This window comes from Megalops cyprinoides, chromosome 1 (genome assembly GCF_013368585.1).
Source record: "Megalops cyprinoides isolate fMegCyp1 chromosome 1, fMegCyp1.pri, whole genome shotgun sequence".
Lineage (NCBI taxonomy): Eukaryota > Metazoa > Chordata > Actinopteri > Elopiformes > Megalopidae > Megalops > Megalops cyprinoides.
Window position 1 is genome coordinate 17,778,069 of NC_050583.1, and position 26,221 is coordinate 17,804,289.

A 26,221-nucleotide genomic window follows, 5' to 3' on the forward strand; every position below is an offset into this window, starting at 1 on the left:
ATATGACCAAAAAAAAAATCCTGGATTTCTTAATAAAAGCAGAACGTTTGTGGTATCTAACACAGAAAGGGATGAATCCAAGGAGTGTTGGGTGCCCTTTGGTCACAAAAGCCCACACTTGTGTCTGATACTCTGTTCTGACTAGATGTGTGAGTGGTCCGGTGATATGCTCTCCCTGACAGCTCTCCTTCCAAGCACAGTATCAGCATTACCATCCACAGGTTAACGGACACCTCCCCTGGTTTTTTTTGCTAATATGCAAAGAGGTACACCATTTGAGATTTGTTCTGGCCACATTAAATTCCTTGCATTTAAAGTACAAGCACTCAGAGGTGATAGAACAGATCTCTCAGCGGGGTAGCAGGTAAGAGAGAAGAGGGCTAGACTGGTGGCCTTGCTAATGAGGCCTTCATCACTGTATAATGTTTTTATCACGTACAAAAACATGTTCAGTGGGTGTGTTGTTTGACAATTAACGATTCTCTGTGAATTTTGTGTCATTTGTGAAAAGTAAGGGTAAAGTAAGGTGCAATTAGACAATAAATTCACTTTGAAATACCATACTGAAACCTGGACTATTCTCCACCCATTCCTACTCCCAACATTAATCACACACAAACTCACACACATCTGCACAGTCACTTTACTTATATAACAGTCTACATCATATCCTGTGGAATCTGTATTTATATTTATATTTTTATATTACTAAACCTACCATGTGCCTTGATGCCCTTGCTGTAAATATTTGCAGCTTGTTTCTGTGAAAATTCTTATTCTTGTCTCTCAGTGTCACTGTGTTATGTCGAACTGTTGTATTGTCACCGTGGGCCTGAGAGAAACGCAATTTCAATCCTCCGTATGTCCTGTGCATATTGGAGAATTGACAATAAAGTTGACTTTGACTTTGACAAAATCTATTATACTGAGCAGGCTTCCACAGTACAATTTTCATTCACTATTCTCAAGGGGTAGGTACTCCTGGAACCCCTTCAAATCTATAGTTAAATGGTGAATGAATTACAGGGTTATCTAAATCTTAACATTACTACAGATTTATGAGAGTACATAAAGATAATGTAAAATAATTACATTTGTAAATCATTACAGTACTGAGGCAGGTACAGACCTTTGTTCTCTATTGTGGTCTGTATTCTGTCAGAGTTAGGTGGCACATAAGGAGACCATCTTGATTTCTATGGCATGAAGCAACTGATGCCCAAGTCCACGCCCTAGACAGCATGCCAGTCTATCTCAGGGCCATTACCCTCATCCTTCTCCTCTAATACTGAGTTTCAAGCACAGAGGCAGCAGGTACCATCTGTGAGGTCTTCAACCTGACGCGGTTCTGTATTAAACCGCTGAACGGACAGTCAGGATTGACATGCTAACAAAAAGGCCGCTGAACCGGTCATATGGGACCAGGGTAGCAGTGGAGTGGTTTCCTGCACATCAGCAGATTTCCATCTGAAGACGGGAGGCTTATGATTACTGCAGCATCGCTCTCCTGGCAAGAGGTGATACATGCGATGACATTATACAAGAGCAATGGCAGGTATTGATTAGTCATGCAGTGACATCAATGCAAAACTGGACTGGACTTCCTACTTGGGCATCCCAACCCTGAAACTCTAGTTTTTCCATTATTACGTAATGTTGTTAAAAAAGTTAACAGAATACTTAACTAACTACAATTTATATCTGGACTTCCACTGGAGGAAAGACTTTAAAACAGATAAAACCCCTTTTTACAGAGCACGTTCCACTTCCACCACCTCCTGGCCCTGGAGCAGGAAACAAGACTGGGAATTGTTTTGCAAATGTTGACAGAAACGTTGGCCTTGACACAAATGGGATCAAGACCTCTGGCACCCAAAAGGAGAGGCCCTGTCTTAGTGACAGCTGGCGAGCCACACAAGGCTGAACTCCGAGAGCATCGAGCGGGCAGGGAGCCAGAGAGCTCAAGCCGACGGGAGGGAAAGTGGGCGACATGGTGGAGCGGTCAGCCCTCGGAGATCAGGAAGGGCCAAGGGGGGGGGGGGGGGGGGGGGGGGGTCTCATCTCACTTGCAAACCGGCCTTTCCAATGTGGGGCAAGAGCCGCATAATGAGATGTGACCTGGTTTGGGCCACTCGGGGCTGCCGGGATCGTGGGAGCGTGTGCGGAGTGAGATGCACGGGGGAAGATGTGTCCGCTGGTGTGAAATGGGTTTCCATAGAGACAGGGCACATTGCTGGGGGGGGGGGGGGGGGGGGGATTGACTCAAAGAGAGACACACTAATGCAGGTATGCAGCAGAGCAGGTAAATGGGTCCCTTGGGGGTCCATCAGCAATCACTGCTGCCTCCTGGGAAGGATATGTTCTTACAAATATACACAGGTAAACACAGTCCCTTCCTCACCATGAGAACGCACACATAAAGACTGCAGGGAGGAGGCTAGATGCGCTCCGTTACATTATGCTGGCAATGTCTGCTGCAGGTGCATCACAATATATGCACAACACGAGCTGCTTCTCTCTCTTCCACTAGCTCCACGCCACAGACCACGCACCAGCCCAAATGTATGGGCAACACAAGCGGCTTCTCTCTTTTCTACTTGCCATTTTCCCGCAACGCACACACCAGGTTAAATATATGGACAACACAAGCAGCTTCTCTCTCTTCCGCTAGCTCCAAACCCACAGAACCTACACCAGGGCCAAATGACCAGGCTCCGCTGGGGAGACGGAGAGGATGTGTTACGAATCTTCTCCTCTCTGATGAATCAGTCCTGAAAGACTGGAGGCAGGGCTGGCTCAGAGAGGGGCAGAATTTTTAAAATCACAGGGAATTTATTAATCAAAGTCTTCACGCTGAGGCTTTCCTGTGTCCCCCCCCCCCCGCTCCATAGCTCCCACACATCTCATAGAAGTAGTGCGCACAAAAAAAAAAAAAAAAATTGTGAAGTGTTGATAAGCGTGGTTGAGGAAAGGCATCTGCCGTGCTCGCCCAGGGACTGGCTGCTGAGGGGGCCGTCCATCTGCGCGGAACTTGGCCGGTCCGCCGCGGCGCCCCGCCTTCCTCCCAGGGCCGCGCGGCTCGCCTTTGAGTCACTCTTCACAGCGCCGCCCTTGTAACAAGCAGCCCGGGGGCCTCTCCTGACCACTCGCCCTGCACTAATTTCTTCACAGGAACACTTACGCACTTTCCCAGTGAACAACAAAAGAGCAGAGACCTGCGCCGTACACTGCGACCTCAATATGCTCATCTGCTGCCATGCACAGAGATATTTAAAAAAAATAATAAATCAATTTTCACACAGCATTTATGGATCTGGGTGAAGGCTTTATTTACACTTGGTGTTTAATGCAATAAGAGAGGAAATCAGGCCACTTCTGTATGAGCTTAATTGGTGTACACAGATGACTCTCAGCACTGTGATTCAGCCTAGATTCTGTTCTAATGATTCCCATTTAAACAGCCAAGTGATGACGGTTTTGTTAAATAATTTCAAAGCTACCGTTTAACTGGTGATGCGAAAACTGGCAATCGTACTCTGCAATATTCGAATTTTAATTTACGACACCACACCTGATTAAAGAGTCACGCTTCCAGGGCTATAAATGTCACATCTGTAACACCTGAAAACCCTTCCCTGTGTTTATGCAATTGAACAGAAAGATGCCTTCTCGTATACAAAAAAATGAAGAGTGGCAGATGAGATCACAAGGGTTGCGCTCAGCACGCTCTCTTGTCTGAAAGGCAGGTTCAGCTGTCAAAGAGTCTCCCTGTCTGTCTTTAAAAAAGCATGATGTCTTGTTACCATGCCAACATCAGCCTTTTGCCTCTGCCGCCCACTTCATTTCTAGTTTACCGCCCCCCCCCCAGCATGAACTTGTTGTTAAGGTGATGCGGTGTTTGCTAACAACCATGCTTCCAGTAAGCAGTGTAATGAAGTTCACTTGAACGATCTAAATTCATTTGTCAGGAGTTGGCACGGCGTGGGCTCTGTTCCACAAGTGCCACCTTGGTGCCAGGGTGAGGACAGGGAGGAGCTCATTAGCACCAACCCTTATCTAAGCACAGCCATAATAGCAGGAGGAAAATCACTATGATACATAATCTAAGTCTATGCCTGTAAAGCAATCAGACCTAGATCTCTGACAGCCACATTATACTGTCAGCAGTGTAATACAGATACTGAGAATCTATGATATAGGGAGCCCAGTGGCTCGTAGATGGGACAATACGATATATGCCTGCCCACGTCCTCTCCGATCACCCAACCTCTCAAATGTCAACTGTCATGATTTCCACTGGCAAAAAGACAAAAACGACATTCAGCACGGAGCTGCCTACTCCCCACAAATCCACCTCAACAGGAAAGACAGGGGTGAGAGTGAGTGAATCACAGAGAAAGGGACCAAGACAGAGCAAGAGAGAAAGAAAGGAGAAAACTAAAAATAAGACCTCTCTTGGGCTGCAGCTCTGTCCAACACGTAAGTCCACACATGAACTCTTGAATCTCTTTTGCAGAGTATGATTACATGAGTGCGATTACATGATTCCTAATGGCAAACAAGCTTGGCCTTTACCTTTTTTCTACAAAGTGTACATGATTAAAGCCTCACCTCTTTTGCCCTGGGAGAGGTGGTGCTGTTCCAGGCGGCTCCACAAAGGCCGTTTTCACAGGCTTGGATTAGCACTAATCCCACACTACCTACTGTCTGTGTGTGCAGTCCTGACTCTGTTGCACACAGGGCCTCTGCTACCTGCCACAGTGGTTCCCAAAAAACATCCACAGGTGACACCCCAGACTTGCACCCCCCCCCCCCCCTTCCCCGTCAGCTCCTTTGTCACTTTGTGACAGCTTTTGTGAAGGTGAATTACAGGGGTATGGTTATGATAATACCACACAGGGAGGTGAGACTATGAGAATGTTAGGAATAAAAGGAGAAAAGACAAGTAAACAAAAAAATAATATATAATAAATTAATAATATTAATAAATAAAAAATATATATTATGTACACCAAGCACACAAACAGGCAGTCATGTTGAATACACTGTGCACACAATGCAAATTCACATTAAACTGCCTGCCAGCGAACAACCCAGGGCACATGTAAAATGTGGAGTAATAATCTTTCCAATTATATGCAGTAAGAGGCACGAGTCCGCCGGGTATAAAAATGTCTTTGTGGTAATACCACTGACACACACGCACACAGGCAAGGATAAGAAAAAGGGGATTACTGTGCAACGGGATGGTGGGTGAATAAGACTTTAAGCAGCCAGCATGCTGGGGCTTTACACAGTCTTAGCTAATAGCTTTCAGTGCTGGGTGAAAAAAGACAGATGGAGAGCAAGGAGGAGAGTGAGAGAGAAGAGAACAAGAGAGAAAAGGCAAAAGGGTTAACTTAGCATCTGGAATTTTTAACTTTGCTCATCTGAGATGTACCCACTCTGTAACCATCATAGCTGAACAGTGATGGGGAGAGGGGAGGCAGCAATGAAAACAAGAAAAATTCAACAATGACCAGACTGGGATATGGTGTACTGCTGCTACGGGTCTATCCTCTTGAAATGTGTGTGCTGTAATTGGGTTTATTGATGGGAAAGACACTGTATTCTGTTTCTGCCAACAGTGAAGTGACATCTGTTGCATTGGTATCGAGAGAAAAAAAAAAAAACAATTCAGACAATTTACCCCACGCTGAATGTAGAAGAGTGATGCGGAAAACCGATACAGCAGAGCAATAATGGAAAAACACACATCTACCGAGCTGCATGGCCCGCGAGGTCGAGATCCAGATCCAGATCCGGCCCCCGGGAACGACACCACCGCGTCTACCTCCCCTTCTCTCGCCCCGTCCCCGAAAACGCGATGGGGAATCTGAGTCCCGCTCCTCCGCTCTCCCACACCCATCCTCAGGCGCTGCCGTATTTATACTGCACTACAGCGGTGCGGTAAACAATGCTCTCTCTGTCAACACCAGCCAGTCTCTGCACAGCTCAGCAGCACAGACGGGGCCCCCCAAACAGGAAAAAAAAAAAAATGTTTCGTAACAAATGGTTGAGGGCACAAACCGCCACCCACATCTTTTGGAGCGTGAATGTCTGAAACGAGCACTCGGCTAACATCGGGCTCCTTCTGACCTACCTCGACAACACTTGTCAATTTGCACATAGCAACAGATCAGAATGCGCTACCAAACTTTCCCCATGGAAAGGAGGCACAGGCACGATTTCCTGTCGGGCACTGTGCGTGCCACAGAGCCTTAAAAATAAGCGTTGCTGTAGTTCTGATGACCGAGCTCATGTCAAGGAAGCTTGTATCTGCGCCTGACCCGCGCTGGCAGCGGATCTGGGATGTAACGGCCACAGCTGTACTGTACTGATAGTCTGAGTAAAAATACCGCGGAACTCGTGACTCGGGTCGCCAGGGGTCAGGCTGCCAACGGCGGCAGGCAAGAAGCCACCCTAATTGGCTTGGGACTTTCTTTAACTGAGACGAAAGTGACTGCCATGCGCACGTCAGTCAGCCCGGGGAGAGGCTGTCCCCACATGCCATGACGTGATGAGACCCACTGAATGTAACTGAGGACATTTCTCTTCCGTTTCACTCACTCCGTTCACCCCTTTCTGACCAAGGCACAGGAAAACTGCCATGCAGACAGACAACTGACCACTGTGGAACCTGACAAGAAGTAGGAGTACTTGCTCTGCCTGGTTCAGCACACGGTAACTTCTATTTATCACACCTTGTTTTTTGGGCCCATCAACACAGTTCAAAAACAGTTCATGAATACATTGCTACCAATTAATGACTGTGTAGAGTAATAATGAACAGGTAGTAAATAGCTACTTAATTAAAATTTTAGAATATGAAATTACACAGGGATATATATATTTTTTTAATTGTCACTTCCTAACAAAAGACGTGCATCTACATAGCACCACACAACACAACCAATGCAGACATATTCACTCTTCACTTAGTATGTATGTCAACCGTTGAAGTCACAGTTAATTTATGAGTAGCACCTCAGTTACGAAAGGTATTCTTGCAGTATAAATAAACGCTTTAAATAAAGCCCTTAATCACTTTGGCAGTTCAAAATACAGACTGTGGAATGTAACTACGCGACCTGCTATCCCTTCTGCCAGTTACAAGTCATCCCACTCACATGGGCAGACAGATGGGGCAGAGAATGATCACAGGGTATGGAGAATTTGTTGGGAAAGGCGTCCGAGTTACGAAGCTAGTGAACAAAAAAAAAAAAAGAAAAGCAGAGCTACAGCTCAGTCTCAGACGGTTAATCAGATGTATTACTATAGCCCTCTTAACAAAAGGCCTGTCACAGCAAGAGCCATAGAAAAGCAATGTGAAGATAATGTGGTGGAAACAGAGCTCAACGGGGACAACACTGAAGACGAGCACTGCAAACAAAAACAAGAGAGGTAAAAACACAGATGGTATCGTCATATGTCTGAGCTTAACCAAAGCACAGACAAAGATATCTGATATGGTAACTGACCGTTTAGTGAGATTTGCCTCTGAAGGGGGCAAAAAAAAAAAACAAAAACCAGCATGAGGAAAATTCATTAATTCCCTTTGGGTCCCCTGAGGTCACTACGGCTAAGCTTGTAGAGAAATCTCACTGTGGCCTTGGGCACAGTAGAGAGGTCAGCTTATCTAAGCAGAAACAGGAAGTAGCAGGTAGAAATAATCACAATAGTATTGTGTATCACCGGGAACCAACGGAAACAATCACAAAATAGTCATGGGTTTCCAGAAAACAGTATCAGATGGAGCACACCTGAAATTTAAGAGCTTGTTACGGTTACATCAATGTTAGTTAGAGACATCAAGAATAGGTCTGTAAATGAGGAAGGCCATCTGGAATTCAGGCTCTGGGCCCAGTGCAAGACCTGACGTAAAGCAAATTTAAAATTAATAGAGTTAACAATACTTTGAATAAGAGGACCTAATGAGGCTTACAGGATCTACACAGAGAAGCCAAGCCAATGAGAATCTTATAAAAGACAGAAAGGATATATTCAAAAGCTGCCCCTCCCACATAATAATCCATCGTTAAGAACATTCATACAAAGACATACTGGTGAGACGAGTCAGATGAAATTGACAAATACAGTGGATTTACATGTCATATTGTCACAGTGTGACAATGCTAACTCCACCAACTGGTGGTGCTGTTTAATGCTTCCAGACACTCTCAAAGTCTAAAAAAGTGGTCAAACATCACCCCAAAAGCCCTGAGCCCCCACACCATAGCCTGTCTAACGTGGGGGGCACAATGCCACACACTGTCCTCCTGCCAGCACCCTCTGCAAATGAGTCTGCCTGGAAGGATGCAGGCCTGGCAGGGAGAAGATGTCCCTCGCCCACAGCACAGAGCCGCTCCGCCAATCCCAGCATGCCTCACTCCCATGTGCTCTGTCGCAAGCGCTGTCACAAACAGGCTGGCTGACCTCACAGCCAGCCTCCAGCAAAAGGACTCATTCTTCTTCATCCATCAAACAATAAGACATTCATCCCAACCTGCGCGTGAATCCAAGGCTTAGTCACCCAAATGATATACGAGGAAAATGGCAACATCACTGTTCTATGTCTCTGCAGCTAACAGTCTCCTGATGTCTACACTGCAGTCAGAACTGCAAGAGTCTGATGAGGACTGCCCTGAGACTGCATAGGGCAGCTGAGATAAGGGGGTAAAAAGCTGGTGTTGGGGGTGACTGTGAGCAGTGGTGCATATGGGACAGGCTGCCACACCTGCAGCACGAGACAGCACTCTGCTCATTGTAGAGAAGGTTGCAGTTGCTGGCCTATCGCTAAGAGATATGGAAGATTCTGATTGAGCTGAGGGAGGAGGGGACACACATCCCTTAGAGGGAGAGATACAGACAGAAGGGTAGTAGGGGTGGGGTGTATCTTGACCATCTTTGATGGACCACTGTCCACTAATGACAACATCAACCCCGTGGTAAAGCAAAGTATACACACAGAGATTTATTGCCATTCTTTAAAAAAAAAAAAAAAACTATTCCATAAAAGTATTAAAGCAAAATATTGCATACCCTATTTGTGTTAACTTCACCATAATGAAATCTAACCTGGTGATAACTAAACATGGAGCTTAATTCATAAGCATATATAGGGACAGGCTGTTAGAAACAGACAAAGACAGCTGCGGCAACAGAGAGGGCCAAGCAGCTCCTTCTGAGCAGCTCCTTTATTCAGTAGCTCAGTAAAGTAATGGGAAAACCATTTTCTAGGGCCATCAGTCACCTCAGAGCTGTCTGGAAAGTGATTTCCAAAGCCCAAGCGTGGAGAATTGGGACTATAATCTCTTATAATGGATTGCTCCTTCAATTAATAATGAGAGCACTCCCTCTATCTCTCTGTCTGTCTCTCTCTCCTGCTGCAGGTGCCTTCAGGGTCTTTGGTTCTCCTTCTCTCCCCACAGCCCAGCGGGAGGAGGTCCTCCTGTGACGATAATCAGCTGACAGAAAGGCCCCACTTAATGGAGCAGGGTTCCCTCTTTCACTGATAAAACAGGCAGGGAAATCAAATGAGTAGAAACACCAATGTTGAAACTACAAAGGGAAAAAAGGAAAGCAACATCTGGACATCTTTTATTTTCCTGTCAAAATAAGTTTGGGGGCCACATTGTGTCACACAGAGAGGGGAACTTGAACACTTCACTCTTATTTTGATGCTTTCCCACAGAGCCTTTTTTACATTGGACTTTCTAACAATGGCTAGCTTGTCACTCACATTTAATGCATTCTCCAGTTAATGTCTCCAGTTCCTGCCCCTCTAATGCAGGCTCATTATCTTTGAATGAGTTACACAGTCTGGACATGGTCCTAACAAACTACTGTGCTTCAACACCCAGCTTCCCTCCACAGCTCTGGTTTCCTGTCACGCACAATTGTTCCTGTAAATGACACTGATTACCCAGGCAGGTAGGTCACCCTTCCTTCCCTGTTGTACAAAATGGTGACCAACAGAAATTAAATATTTATAAAAAACTGTGGGGGGGGGGGGGGGGGGGGAGTGAGAGAGATTCCACTCCTGATAATATCAAAAACTGAGGTCATGCCCAGGTGAATGTGTTAGAGAGGCATAATTGGAGATAGAGTTACTGGAGCTCACGTTTAAAGGGAACAGTGACTCATCTGTAATTGATGAAATGTGATTTGTAACTTGCTGTTCCACTGTAGAAAATCTCCACTGCAGAACCAAAAAAAAACCCTTACCTTTTTTAATGTTAGTATACTGACACTAAGTGTTCTGTATTTTATCCTCCACATTATATCCTTACCAATCAATAATTTTCACGAAACAAAGTAGAGCTACAGCTAACTTTAAAAGCAGAGGTTTGACAATGCGAGAAAGAGCTCCAAACAAGAGAAATGTGCAACAACCTACTTATTCACCAATGCACGTCATGCACATAAAATTACAGGACCTAAATGATATTTAAAATGATTTACAACTGCTATTTTATATGGAGGAGATATAGAGGAAACCTCCAGTGGCAGAGCAAGGTAGAAAGACAGCAGACATCACCTGCTGCTGAGTCTCTCAAGCACAGTATCCAATTTAAACAATTCAGCACCAGCCGACTTATAACAATATCAAATCCCTGCCTGTGTGCAGGAGCACGTCTGCCTGGCAGTGAGGAGGCCCTGGATCACACTTTGCCTGGGTAGGGCTGGTTTCTGTCTGTCAGTATCTGTGCGAGTGCATGTGTGTGTGTGGCTATTTCTGTTTGTAGCCTTACCCAACACACCCACCAGACCCTGTTCTTCCCTCTACTCAGCCCCCCCAACTCCCCCCTCCCCCCTCCAAACACACTTCTCCTGCAGCTTAATGAAAACATCACTTACATTTCACACAATGCCCGGCTGTTTCTCTTGGCCACCGCTGTGCACCAGATCACTGACTGGCTCGCTCATCTGTCTGGGGTAATTGGGTTCCTCTGCCACTCGGCACGACCGCAGGAGAGACACTGCAAGAAGGAAAAAAAAAAAAAAAAAAAAAAAAAAAACTGTTCCCAGACCTGGCTGAAGTGTGTGCCCCTGCTCAAGAGTCCAGGGATGCTGGATACAACTGAAGCAAAGGGCCAGACACCACTAAAAACCAGTCACTGATACAGCAGAAATCAATAACGCCATGCTAACGCCACCAAAAACAGCCCTTCCAAATGTCACCGATTCACATCCTTCAAGGCATCACAGAAAGCAGAAAATTTCAACCTAATAAACAGTAGTAGCTGGTACAGCGTCTCTCTAAAGTATTACAGTCGAATGTCACTGTTAGGTAAGTCCTACTGCCCTATCAATTTTGGGTAAAGACATCTAAGCCATGTCATTTTACGGCACTGAAATGGCACCCCAATGCAAAATTCTTCCACACCTCCTTTGAATGCTGTCATGATGCATCATTTGGTTTCAGTAATGTCATTTGTTTCCCCCTTCATTCTCTAAACAACAATTTAATACAGGTGTCAGAATAATGGGTCTGATGCAGCACTGCCAGAGACACAGGTCTGTTACACAAGCCTGTTATCAATCTGCTGACTGGCTGGCATTTAATTTGATAGAAGATCTCTGCTAAAACCTCAGTTTTCTTAACAAGGCAGGAGAGGGGGCTCGGATGACATCAGCTTGTGTGACACTGCACAAGAGACAGCAGCTTTTAAATGTAAAAGATACGAGGCAGTCCTGAAATGAGTAAATGGCACTGCCCTGGAGAATGCCCTTAATATTGCAAAAAAAAAAAAAAAAAAGACAAACCCTTAGAGTCTTATCAGATTTCATCATCATGCTTTGACCTCTTCTGCGGTAGATCTATAGGACAGTCATGCTGTCCTCCTCAGGGCCCTGCCAGCTGGGTTTTTGTTTGCTCAGTGTCACCTGCTAGATATGAACACCAATGCCCCTTCATAACATTTCCTAGTCACCACATTCAGTGCTTACCCTTGCACTTTCACCCACCTTCTAGCCCAATAAACAATCATAAACGAAGCATCGTTAAACGTCCTTTGGCATCTCTGCAAAACTGGTTCCTTGTGTACGGTATGTAGGCCTATGTTTCCGATTCACCTTCCATTCAGATCTGAGCACAGGCCACAAGTTATGAACAGGAGAAAAACTCTCCAGTACCTGTCATGATATCTCCCGGTCTAACCGGTTTGGAGGCTCACAACAAAACAAAGTATATTTCCTCCAATGGACATGGTTGGAGAGTACAAGTTGAGAAGATTATTGTGTTTGTCCTGTGTTTTTTTTCTTGTATTCTTTAGTCACACTAAGGAAGGGACATTAGAACAGTTCTAAACTCTTCTCATTCCCGCACGTGTCATCAGACAGAGAAACATACATATGCTTATTCAATCCCCCTCCAACATGAACCTGAATAACATGAAAAAAAAATAAAACAACAATTCAAAAAAAATCTGACAGGCAAGAAAGACCAGAAAACTCCTTCCAGGCAGGGATAGAGATTTGTATCAAAAAGAACAGAAAGAGGGAGAAGACGAATTTAGCTCTTGTGGCTCACTTTGAGAGTGCGAGCTGTGTCGGTGTAGCTGTGTCAGAATAATTATAATGTTTAGCTTTTTCCTTAAGAGCTGTCTACACTGTCAAGTACGATTGCACCAAAAGATTATCCTGGGGTGGCTCTAATCTCTCCACACAGATGTACGGGCTGCAGTGTTGCGGCGACAGGTATCGACCTACATGAACTACACTAAAGGCTCTATCAAATCTATCTAAAGAGGTGGGCTAAGCTGCTTTTTTTACTAGAATCCGGAAAGCAAAAGGCAACTGAGGTGAAGTGGATTTTAGCTGGCCTCCTCTGTAAGAAGTGCGATGCGTATCCCGCCTGCTGCAGTCAGCAGGGGAGCAAGGATCTGACGTCGCATTCAAGTGGAAGATAACGGCTGATAAACAAATTCCACTCAGAACACATCTCAAATGTGCTTTTAACACCACCAACTAGTCACTAGCTGCCCTACAACTTTTCAGATATGGGTGCGTTTTCTGATGCAATAATGAGACATTGAACTGCACTTTTGCATGTTCACGTGACCAAACCAGCAAAGCATATACAACAAGGAAAAAACCCCCACACTTGCACTTACCTATTGTGAATCATTCAGAATACATTAAGGTTCAGGCCTAAATGTGGCTTGACGGCTCTATACGCTCCAGATAAAAGACACCTGTTCACCTGCGCAAGAAAACAGGCTTTGCCAGTGAGCCCCAGCGAAGAACAGCTAAGTCACAAAAACAACGGTTTGACTTGCAAACGCATTTAGTATGTATGTAAATGGAGCATTTGTTTATGTCTGAGAGGGATTTTAGGTCCAGCAGGCCTACCTGCAAATGCAGCCCTGAAACTCCTTCCAGGTAGGGCACACTGGTGAAGGGAAAGCAGGAGTTTTAGCCCTTCCATGTGTTGTGGGCACACAAAGCTACAGTACCCACACAGCTTCATATACGCTGCACGTTTTTGCTATTGGGCACATCCGTCGGGTCTCAAAGCAGCCACAGCAACAATACATTAATCAATCCAAACCACCACACCACCACAACATTCCCAGTAACAGTATTCTGCCACTGTAGTCACAACAACTACAAAGTTGGATTAAATAGACTTAATCCAATTTGCCACCAGATGTGTGCCTAAATGAGCAGATTGAGGGAGGAGATCTCACAGCTGGCTTTGAGAGAGCTGACTGTGGGGGCCTGAGGTAAATGGTCATGATAAGATGTCAGATAGGAATAATTATGCTTAGTTTTTTAAATATGAGTCTTTTGCACTGTCTGGTGCCATCAGCTGTCACCTGCGATATGTTTGCTCCTCCCTGTCTCTTCACCGTTTCACCCATTTCAACTGTGCAGGTTGCCAGGACGACGACCTTTTCTATTCCACGTTGTTTGGAGTCCTGTGCATGCGCACGACCCCCCACAAAGCTAAAGGGGACTAATGAGTATAAAAGCTTAGGAAGGAAGCCCCATACCTGCACTCACCTGATGTGAATCATGCAGAATGGATCTGTGTTCATGTTTAACAGTGGCTTAGAAACACCTCTTTAATGCCGAGATAACACATTTTCCACATTTTGGCAAGTATGGAAAATGGGCTTTTTGAAATACAATGGCGATTTTAATCTTCAACATCTCAAACTGAGGTATGAAATTTTCAGCAGTGTTTCTCATTACAGGAATTTCATTGAACAATTCATTTAATTTCTTTGGGATTTTATGGTCCCCAAAATGAATTTTCACTCGGCAATAGCCACTGCAGTCTTCACACCTACATTTACATTTGATTAAACACATACATTAAAACTCCATAGCTGATGCAACTGTGGTTGTAAATGTAACCTCTGGACAATGGCAGTATAGCAGTCAGACATCCACAATATTTTAAAATTCATTAATGTGAGTATTTATACTCATATTACTTATGAGTACTTGTATATCTCCTTTTGCTCCCATTGGTTTAAATAGCTGAAAACTGCTTCTGAGGGGAAAGAAAAATCCAACATTGCAGCAGCATAAAGACACTGGAACATTTCATTATATGTACACACATACAAAGGATACAGAAACATCGCTACACTGATGTCTCCATCACAGATTGCTCAACAGAAAGAGAAGTGCCCTTTCCCCCTGCTTATCACTTCACCACTCTACAACACAGCCTTTGCCATGTAGAGGGATTATGGTGTAACTCTACCATCCACTGCCTGTATTACTGATCTGCTTTACAAGGTCACTTTTTACCGTGTAAAGAGAAATTAACAATGTTTCATAGACTACTTTCTAACCATGGCCACTAAAATCACTGATGCATCTGATGATAAAAACAGCAGGCCAAATGTTGTGTTGAGGTAAATGAGCTGGTTTTGTAACCAGACAGTTGTAGGCTTGATTCCCAGGTGTGGCAGTGCTGTTGTACCCTTGAACAGGCTGCCTAACCTGAATTTCTTCAGTAAAGTATCCCACACTATTAAATTCATAATATGTAAAAAGAAAAACCCATGCAAATCCTTCTGGACACGGCCATTTGCAAAGCAAATAAATACATAACAACGATGATGCTGTTTCACACAAGGGGGACAGACACAGGGGAGCGCCCAGAATTCCCCATTCCAGAGGTATGGTAGAAAATATAAAAATGCAGCTATGATCAGAGAGATTCACTTCTGCAGACAACAGACAGAAATTATAGCCCTATCAGACTCCTGAATTGAAACGCCTCAATACTTGATGGGTATCTAAAGCCCTGGAAATGGTGAAGATTGCACCAGCATAAACATGAGAGGAATAGTTTCCTGAAGAGGCAATATGTGGTGCATTGAACCTTATGGTTTAAGACTATCCAGACAGAGATGCCATGTTTCCACTGACCCACCTTAGATGCACATAAGCTATACCTGAGGCAAGCTGGAGGCATTTAAGCAGCAAATCAAACCAGGCCAAGAGTACATAGTCAATGCCAGGTGCAAAACTAGTTTCCCACCAAGCTTATGTTGAGTCAAGCAGGAGTATGCATGATGATCTGATGAAATGTTTTCAACAATGTTTTTAACAATTAGGCAGCAGTGTAGCACATCATATCACATAATCAGCACAAATTGTTGTGATAATTTGAAAACAAGAATACTAATAGCATAATGATCAGGATTCTTTCTGCCATTAAAAGACAGCAAGCAAACACATAATTTTCCATTGCCAGGTGATCATGTTCATTTATTTACAAACAAACGCAATATAAGTGGCACTAAAATGTTCAAGTATAGAATTGTCTCTGGTACAGCTGTGCTTAAGTAGGTAATACACCACCTGATGAAATCCAAACCACTATACAGGGTTGCATTAGAATGACAAACATACAGGTAAGAAGCATCAATGGAAACACTACAAGATACAGATAATCTAGACAGCAGACAAACAATCCAGACAGATTTTGCCTGCTGGACAAAGGGACAAAATAGCAATGAAGAGCCTAACTCATGAATTAATAAAGAGACAGAAAAAGCCAATTCAAAGATATAGAAGGACATAGGCGTGTGTGCATGCGCAAACACACACAAAAACAGCAAAGTTGTAATATTTACTTAGATTGAGATACACATGTAACTAGAAGAAACACACACAATCAAAGATAAATGGACAGATGCATGTAGTGCCATGGCAATAATGCAGGTAGATACCATGGCAATAATACCATGGAGCCCCTGAGATCAGTATTACACTGGAGACTAATAGATGCCTGGGATATGAAATGTCAACCTCAATAGACTGAGAAAAATTCACAGGGCTAACAGTTCATCCATTTAGTCTTTTTCTTTGGATGCCTGTAAAGTTACATGCAGCAAGGTATAGTAACCATTATGTCTGCTGGTGAGTGTGTTTGCTGGTAATATTGTGGATCTGGAAACCAAATTACTTGCAGGGTGTTGGCAGTGGGACAGGTGAATACAACAGTGTAGTTCATTGGATTTGCTGCATTTCATTTAAATTTCTCTTTTTAATGAAAACGTATGACCCCCACACCCACACACATTACCTTGCCCTTAAAACTGAGACTGTCTATGAGGCCCATTTCCAGGCCTTGGGTTATTCACGCACTTTGCTGAAAAAGCACACGCAGCGGTCTGTTGTTCAACGCAATGCAGAGTCCTCCACAGGGCCGATTTGTTTAAAGAAAACTGTCAAATCACCTGAACTGTACGGTTTCTTTGACTTGTAAATTACCTACACTTGAGCACCACCTGAAAAGCCTGCCTTCAAAGCAAAACTCCCAGTCAAAGCATCTCAGCAGTGCACGAAGGTGTCCCCCACAATGCCTGCATCGCACTGGATGTCCTGTATTGATGATGTAGTTTAAACAGGACAGAAAACTGTGATATGACTACAGCTGCTCTCAGGTCACCGTTTTTCCATGCATGGCTCCTGGCAGCTGCTGTTTACTTTTTACTTCACAGCAAGTCCTCTAATTAGTGCAATCTTTTTTTGGACTCCTGGCAAACAGTGCAAAACCCACTCAAACACCACCGAGGAGACAAAATTCACACTCGTTTCAGCGGCACCCATTGATAATTACTTCTGCGTCACTGTTGCTCCTTGCAGAGTGTAAAATTCTGCCACTTGACTCCCTCATCCCAGATGGCATCCTTTCCTTGGTATCATCTCAGTGCTGCTGGCTCAACATTGCTCCACTGGAATAGGGCGGAGGAGCTGGGAGAGAGCAGATCAATGCTTTCTCTCCCTCTGAGGTCAGCTGTGTCACTGAGGCTCAGATCAATAGCAGTTCAAATTCACTTCCAAACAGCTTACCTTGAGTCTTCAATGCCATTCAATCTCCCCCTGCCTCAGTGTCTGCATTGGGCCACAAGGACTCTCATGTGTCATAGTCCTCGGCTGCCTGTTGGGGCACAGACACCGGCAATATTGAGACAAACATATACACACACACACACACACACACACACACACACACACACACACAAAAATACACACATACAAACACGGACATGTGCATGCACAAACGCAAAAGGCGGAAATCGCCTTCTCCAAAAATGATCCAAATGTGATCCAATCAAGGTGGCTACTGCTGATATGGGATGACACTGCCAATGGTAAGGACATCACACTTCGCCCTGTCTGTGAGGGTGATGGCTGGAAGCCACGTAGCAGTGTGTCGGAGTGTGTGGTCCTGCTGTCCCTCTGCATGAGCCTACCTTTCACTGGACAGCTCGGAGCAATCAGTTTCAAAGGTTCAGGACAACTGACTACAGGCTTGTGTGAGGTGAGGAGATGATAATCTCAAAAGGCTCACTAGCCCTTTCCAAAAAGTGTGTTACATCCCCGATGAATACAAAACGTCAAGAGGCGATACACAACAAAACAGGAAATGGGAAAGCGAAATTCCACTGGCCATGCTCAATGGAGCAGAATGATGAGTGCTGGAGGCCATGAGTCTGGTTTTTATGAATCATAACTCTGCCATAGCACAGACACATACTTGCAGAGTACAGCTTTTGTCCCTCGTAGTCACAGTAACACTACTGATGCTAACAGTACCCAGTACTCTGAAGTCACACCAAAGGTAGCAACATGAAACTCTTGTAGTTCACTTTGTTCTGCACATTTTATTTATAATAAGGGGCTTATTTTAATAAAGTAAGCAACCTAACAAAAAAAAAAATAAATAAAATAATTGATGCTATCAAGGTAGCTGAAAAGTTTACTATCTGTTCCAAAAGCTAAGGCTACAGTTCACGAGCTAACTAAAACTGCAATGGTTACCTACACAAAATAGTGAGGCTACACGACCGATCTACTTGGCCAAACTTTGGAATCGGACTCTACTTTACTACTACTCTACTGTAGCTACCTTTTACTGACGTATCAAAGTAAACTGGAACGTTTACCCCAGTGAAAACGCCTTTAAGAAAAACAAAAACAAAACCAAAAAAACAAAGATGGATTATTGAGAGCACAGGTGGGTCAGGTTTATATGAATGAAGAGACAGTTTTCTGGTGATGTCCTTCAGGGTGTCCTCATTGTGAAAGGCTGTACGTTTACGTCTTTTTTGGAACTTGGGCCAGCGAAGTACTTTATTTTGCGGCTTGTATTAGCTCCATTGATGTACGTTGTTAATGGCAAGAGGTGTTTCACAGATGCTTTCCAGAACTACTGGAGACAAGTACAAAGTAATGTGCTATTACCTCGGCTAAATAGACGAATTTATTCGTCAAACAAGTATCAAATGTCTGCATGTGCCATTTTCGTTTCGTTTCGTTCTCTTAGACAAATTACTGAACCTGGAGCAAGACGACCAGACAGTCCAACTGAAATGCCATGTACAGCTGGCTAACCAGTGTGATAATGCTGTCAATAATACAATGTAGGTCGTACGAGAGCAGTAGGAAATCCTGGTCGGGCGATATAAGCAGCAGTTATTTCAAGACAAAGAAATTAATTTTCCACTCACAATCAACTTCGCTAGCTAGTTAGCTATTTTGTTGATCTCAAAGGTCAGGTTTTTCAGCAGGTGTCACTGTGAGTGTTCATGTGGCTAAACATGAGAAGCTAGCTTGCTCTACTAACTAGAGATATCCAGTCTAGACAGCTGGTTACCTACCTGCCGTGTTTGAGAAGCTATGTCAAAGCATGGCAAACGCTAACAAAAGACACACCTTGCTGGTTTGTGATTCAGCAGCTTGCTAGCAACCGTTAGAATATGGACTTAAAGCAGTGCGATCATCAGCTCAAGTTGCTATGATGAACAGCAGCTGGCAACATAGCTAGTACTAGCTAAATAGCTCGCTTGATACCTTTCTGTTTGTGCAATTGGAAAGACCGAGAAAAAACATACCGCCTTCACCAGACCTTTTGTTTTTACAAGCTAACCAGCTGTGACAACTCTTTTACATTCACCGTTCCCAGTTGCAAATCCAGCGGTTAAACGCCAGATACAACGGTATTCGCTACACAACAAGCCAGAAGACTGAGTCTGACAAAGCCATGGAGTAACAATTTCATCTCGCTAAGTAGCTAGCCAGTCAGCTGATGATATATGGTGGGAGTTCCGTCTTACCGTGTCTCGAGTTAAAATTCAACTAATGGAGGAAGACTAAAATTCGTCCGGACGTTTAAATTTCTTCAAAGCTCAGGTGCAGAAATACTGTGTCTGTGATCAATCCTGTGTCTGCGTCTGTATCCAGTGCCCTGTTCCGCCTGCTGACAGACTACTGCTTGAAAAGCAGTTCCTGAATGAGAAAACTGGGATTCAGTCTTGCAAGGCTAGAGTAATCGAAGCAGATAGGTGGGACGAACGCAAGGACCGTTGATGCCTTCGGAGATTGATTAAATTGAGACCGGGGGCGTGTGATTGTTTTGGTGAATGGCCGGCCAGCCACGCCCCCACGGTTGTTCGCACCCTTTCTGTAAAACACAGCAGAGTTAATTTAAACGGTTTTTAAACAAAAGATAACAACGTTATTTCGTTTTTAATGCCCTCTTCAAGTTCCCAAGTACTGTTTACTGGTAAATAAAGATGATAATTAGCTACATTTAATTTGTGTTTCTCGTCAATGGCATTTAACACATTCGTTTAGTTACTTTATAAGCAGTGTCACATGGTTTCACTCAAAACGGTAGAAAATGTATTAATTAACTAAAGATGTATGATCAATGTCTAAAAATAATGTTTAATAATGAAATAATGTTAGGCAATATGGAAAAAAGGAAAACCGCACCACAAAGTGAGGACCACTGGAACAAGGATAAGCTCAGAGAAACAAAAGACAGATCAATAACATATGGCTAAGAAAAATATCTTTCCCACTGATAATTGCTGCGCCACACAATAACATTCAGACAAAAACTCACACACCGTACAACAAAAAACCCTGTATTTAAACTCAATTCAGGCACTCATTCGAGCTCCCAGGTAAAACAGCGCAGTATTAAAAGCCAACAGCATCAGACATTAAGACAAGTATCACATGCGTACTCATTCATTCTACCTGTGAGACAAACAAATACATTGAACACAATGGACAGCCTCAGGGCCCACATATATTCAGATAATAGTGAACAATGTAATAACACATTGCGCGAACTTTGCACTGCAAATAAAAAAAACAACAATAAAACTGAATTTCTAGCATGACCTTTTGCATTGCTTTACACGTTTACCCAGCCTGGCCTGTTGCCTTGACGTGAGATGAAATGAAAAGCCACAAGGCTTGGGCCAACACCCAGTCTGCATGGAGGACAATATGACAAATCACCAGACACAAATGAAATACACATCTACAACTGTCACAACTCGAAGTTCATGTGATGACATCATCAACACAGATGCCCTTTTCCAGGATGACTCTCAGAGCATTAGAAACGACAGGGAAGCATACATATAACAAATCAGCAAGTACAACAAAACCCACAGCATGTAACTGCTTTATGGGCAACGCAGATGCATCCTCTCCAATCTACAATACAATTCATCCAAAGCAGTAAGCCATCATTATCATATAGCTCCTTGCTTAGAATATGAGGAAATAATTTGATATCGAAAATGGCATTGATTTAACATGGGACAGGCTTTTCTGTATGCCTTTCAGGGTTCTAAATGATTGTCGTGCTGCCTGATGACATCATTGAAAGTCATTAATCACCCACACTTCTAGTGCTTGGTCAGAATGGAGGTGGGCATGTAGTTGCTCAAGGCTCCAAATGCGCTGTCTAAAATTCCCTGTGATTTATGATCAGATTGTCAAGCATCTGGCCTGTGTGCTGGATGACACATGGAACAGGCAAAATTGGGTAATTAGGGGCCCTATGTATAATTAAAACAAGCATAATGGCCAATGGCAGACTTTTTGACTCCCTTTGAATGACCTTTTTCTTTTACAAAGCTTTAAGTGCTCTTTGTTACTTTGGGTCTTGGACAATGGAAGCCGTTTCTTCTCCTTGCAGGCCAAAACACAGCTGAGTTAGAGAGAATGATGATATTACACAAGGTCCTCCAACGAGCTGTCTGGATAATAAGCATATGTGTATATATTTTGTTTGCTGTCAAATATTTACACTAAGACCCTGCTACCAGTGAGATGGACCAGGGCCCCCCTGTTTTTCAGCCTTGTCTTTTGTTAAACTGATCTTGTTTTCACTCTCAGAGTCAGGGGAAACTTCCTGCTTTGTCCTCTGAGTTTATAGTTACATTGCAGTAGATGAGCGAACAGGTCATATCCAACAAACATTAACAGACTATCCATTGGTTTGGGAAAACAGTTACATTATACAGACACAAAGGTTTATTGATGTTGCTTGTCTACTCAGCAGGGAGCTTTCCTATCTTGTTCCGAGAGGGTTGCTGTATTTGCAGGTTTTTCCTCAGAATGTGCAGTTGGCCATTTGCCTCAGCTAATGTGTTTACTGAGGTGATTACATGTCTCTGAGAGTCTTTGTGTAATGAAGCTAGGAAAAGAAATTCACAGCTCTGTGCATTCTCCTATGATGCGGGCTAAGAAAGGAGAGTTCTGGATGACGGTTGCTGATAGCTAACTCATAGAACTTCATATTCATGGATACGTCATATACTTAATTTCATAAAACCTTACACGTCACTAAATTACACAAACACCCTCCATACATCATGCATAAAGACGAACAACATCTATAGCTTCCCCGGTTACCACACCGTCAGAGCAGTAGTTGGTTACTGGTTGATTTTGCTTAAAATCTCCAAGTACTGAGTACTGTGGATACATGGTAATTTTGACTAATTAGAGCATATTTCAGTCAGCCAGGGACTGAATAAAATAAAAACAAGAGAACACTCCAGGTCACATTTTCCAGAATGAGTGGACCACAGACATTTATTCCACCCTAATTACACTGAATTCATAAAACTACCTTGTCTTGCTAATTGACTTAACACCATCATTCAGCTCTGTTGGCAGAAATACACATTTATGAATAAGTGAACCAATCAATATTTCTTTTCCTCCTTCCAAAGTATTAGAGCGAGGCTTCACAGCTGCAATGCTGACTGAATTGCAAAATTTCAGAATTTTTAATGCAAAACAAAGCTATGAGAATAGAATTTATATGCATATCTAATCTTGTTTGATAACAGTCTGTATTTCTTTAAAGGTGAACGTTTCCGGTCATGTTTTTTGATCTAATGATTGATCAAAAATGAAAAGATTGGATTGAAATGGAAAAGAGTATAGACAAAGAAGTGATTAGCAGCTGCTTGCAGTGCAAACACCTACCGCAAGGGGGTGTAATAAACTGTTGAGGGTTGGACATTGATTTTGGACAGGGCTGATTAAAAAGAGATGGTCTAGTGAACATTGCTATCTAGTGGACACTTCAGGTACTGGTCTTAAGAAAAAAGGGAGACATGAATGAACACTCTGGAATCTCTAGAATCCATAAAGTATTTACAAACTCTGGAATGCCTATTGTTAGCTTTCGTTGCAGTGGAATTTCATATGGACTCCTAAAGTTTTCATGTAATCCTTTCAGTCCAACAGATTAATTATTGCATGCCTCATAAAATCCTTTCAGCCTTCAAAACCGGACTTGGCAGCTGTCTTACATCTTTTTGACTCATCACATGACCGCGAGAGACTGTGGGTCTGGTTTCTTGTTCCTCCCTCTGTTTCATCCTCTGCACTTGATCTCGTGTCATTGCCTTATCCTGATGCTTCAACAAGATGCAAACATATATTTGTCGCTGCAGTGAGCGAGGGAAGAGAGAAAATATTGCTCACACTTCGCCTGCAGGAAATTTGTCACACCTCTGAATGCGTTGGAGGCAGCACAGGGTGCAGTCTGTGACGTCACTCCGACAGCAGCCCACAGGCAGCACAGGGGCTGTGCAGGTCTTTGAAGAGAGCACGCACTGCAAAATTCGACTGTGCTGCACCGTGCTGTGACCATGAGCCCATTCTTGCAGCCAGCTCTTGATTCTGCACTCACATTTAGCTAACTCTCAAAAAGCCTGCCCTTCCTCTCACACACATTCTCATATTCTCACATTAAACCTCATGGCATGCCAAAACCACCGGCATATGGTATCCCTACAAAACCTGTTTTGTAGAATAACACTGCTGTCCAGTTTCTTTAAAATTCAGTTATTAAATTAGTTTAAGAAGCAACATCCGTTTTGCCATTTTTTCAGTGCTCTTACAGACTGATCATTCCTAAAATTGTAGTAAGTGTAGAGTTAATATTCAAGTATACAATGACAACAAGAGAAACACGTATGGTGCTTGATTACCAAACAAAAAATATATAGTGAGACCAAGAACTATAGAATACTACACATTTTGTGTTTTATACCATTCAGGCAATTAAAAACAGAATGACTATAGAAAGCATTTATTTCAATTTACTTCACTTTAAAATTATAATAAAATATACAGTAAAACATCATATATTCAAAAATATACATTTCTATCTTAATAAACAAACAACTAGTAATAGCATATAGATAATTTCAGGTTTTTTCTTAGTTTTCATTTACTATATTGTAAATAGGTAAACAGGACAGCAGGAACAGCGAACAGCAATCCCTGAAAATCCCCCCACCACACACACACACACACACACACGTGCAGACATCCTTACTTTACATGGCCTTTCATATAAACCCATATCGTTCAAATGGTCATCCATTTGCTCTTAGAATACAAAGCTGATAATTTTCCGTGTACCTCATTTTGCACCTCAGTGGTACATCAGAGAGTGATTATCTAGAAATCGAATCCACGCATGAAAGATCTCTGAATAAACCATTGTGTTTCGGCTGAATGACAATGTAATCCACAGTGAAAAGCACAGAACACTTTCCCTCCAAGTGAATCCTTAACCTCTGTCACACAAGAGTTTAATGGAGAAGGCCAAATCCACTGTATAGGCCAGCAGGGTGAGGCAGGTAATCACGCTCTCAATCACAAGTTTTGAGCTGTCGTTTTTGGCCTGGATAGTCAGGATATTGGTGAAGCAGATCACTGTGACCACCATATAGAGCAGCACACCCAAATGGCTGAAACCTGCCAGCAGGCGGTCGAAGGGAAGGGGGCAGCGGCTGGCGCAGTCACCCAGCATGACCACCACGGTGCCCAAGGACATGAGGAAGCAGAGGACGTATATGGACAACTTGAGCCAGAACAGCCAGGCCTGCGGGTCGTCAGAGCGATAGTTCTTGCTGACCAAGACCAGCATCAAACAACCCCCAAACACCTGGAAGATCTTGAGCAGCCCTGGGGCGCTGGCCATGTATCCTCTCTGTTCTCTGCCCTGCAGCCGTATCAGGTAGGTCTCTGAGGCGTAAGCCAGGAAGGTCAGGCAGGAGGAGACGGTGGCCGCGATGGCCTTTGGCTCGACGTTTGTTGTCATGACCGTCCACGGGAAGCTCACGGAGGTGCTGAGGTACATGAGCGCCCCCAGGGCCGCCACTGTGATGGGCAGGTTCTTCCAGGAAATGGGGAGCAGGCTCTGAAACTGGATGAACTCCACCAGGATGATGATGAGGGTGAGGATGAAGAAGAAGCACCAGGTGAACATGCAGAAGGCCCGTAAAGTCTGGCGCAGGGACTCCTCGGAGCCAGCAAGCTGCGGGTGACCCAGGGAGGCCACCAGGCTGAAGGTGAGGCAGCCAGAGACCAGCGCCCAGATGCGGACCAACGAGAGAGGGGTGGTGAGGACGCTGGCCTCCCCCAATATCACAGGCATGTTGAGTCTCAATCAGGCAACACTGACCCACTGACCTTTCAGTCCAAAGTAAATGATGGTGGCCCCGGTTCCAGTGCTGGTTTCTGATGTTCCGACTCGCTCACCACGCTGTTAGCTGCGATGAGAGCAGAAAAAAATAGACTATCCTCTGATGCAACCAGGCATGCAACCCCATCCAGCTTCAGGAAGGCGTCTGTAGGAAATGGTCATTGTTTGATTACACTACAGTATAAACAGTACCCGTTGTGTGTCCAGTCCAGGGCAGCATCTGACATGAATGCCTCCCCTTCACGTCACTTTTGTGATTGTACGAACCCAGCCGCGTTAGCACTTCTGTAACTTGTGACATGTCTGCAGTCTCCTCCCATTTCCTGTGAGGCTGCTGAGGCGTACTTTCAGGCAGAATGTAGGCAGCTGCAAGGAACCACAACAAAAGAAATTCAAGCGTCTCATTGTCATCTCTCTGTCTTGATATGTTTTTCCTTTCTGGGGCGATGTGTGATACAACAAATCGTGTTCAGCTTCTCCAGAACTAACGCTGTTATTTAAAGTCCCCTCTGCCCTGGTTCTCCGTGCATTAAAATAAGCCCTCCTATGTAAAGAAAACTTGTCCCAGCATCCCTGGTGATGTTCACAATCTCAGATGCTAACCTTTACCAAAACCATAACTCTTAACAATACTCTTAACACTAACATTTACACAAACTATAAGTCTGACGCTAACCTTAACCCAAACCATTACTGAAACATTAACCGTAACCCTAACCTTAACTCTCATACTTCAGTGTTTCTTAGTTCAATCTGAGATTGGAGCGTTCAAGAAACCCCGAACATACTGTAATTCTCAAATCATGGCCCTTCAGTGGTGATTCATAGGGTAGGCTCTATAGGTCCAACACTGCCCTCTAGTGAGATGATGACAACACCACA

At 43.8% G+C, this 26,221-nt stretch overlaps 2 protein-coding genes across 4 annotated transcripts in view; both read right to left on the minus strand.

The window, feature by feature from the left end:
• The window catches only part of LOC118783399 (testis-expressed protein 2-like), a 52,043-nt gene extending 32,227 nt beyond the window's left edge, over positions 1-19,816 (minus strand). For 2 of the 3 annotated variants that reach the window (XM_036537277.1, XM_036537262.1), the window contains exons 1-3: positions 19,635-19,816; positions 17,368-17,455; positions 10,900-11,021 (exon numbers count right to left, since the gene is read on the minus strand). The gene's annotated coding sequence lies outside the window, so the exon portion shown is untranslated. The remainder of the gene's footprint in view (positions 1-10,899; positions 11,022-17,367; positions 17,456-19,634) is intronic. The other variant, XM_036537270.1, reaches the window with a different exon arrangement.
• A 4,605-nt stretch (positions 19,817-24,421) lies between these two features.
• On the minus strand, positions 24,422-25,543 carry LOC118776450 (myeloid-associated differentiation marker homolog). The gene has a single exon (XM_036526845.1). It carries the CDS (start codon positions 25,289-25,291, stop codon positions 24,422-24,424), a length of 870 nt encoding a protein of 289 aa, XP_036382738.1. The 5' UTR covers positions 25,292-25,543.
• Positions 25,544-26,221: the final 678 nt, after the last annotated feature.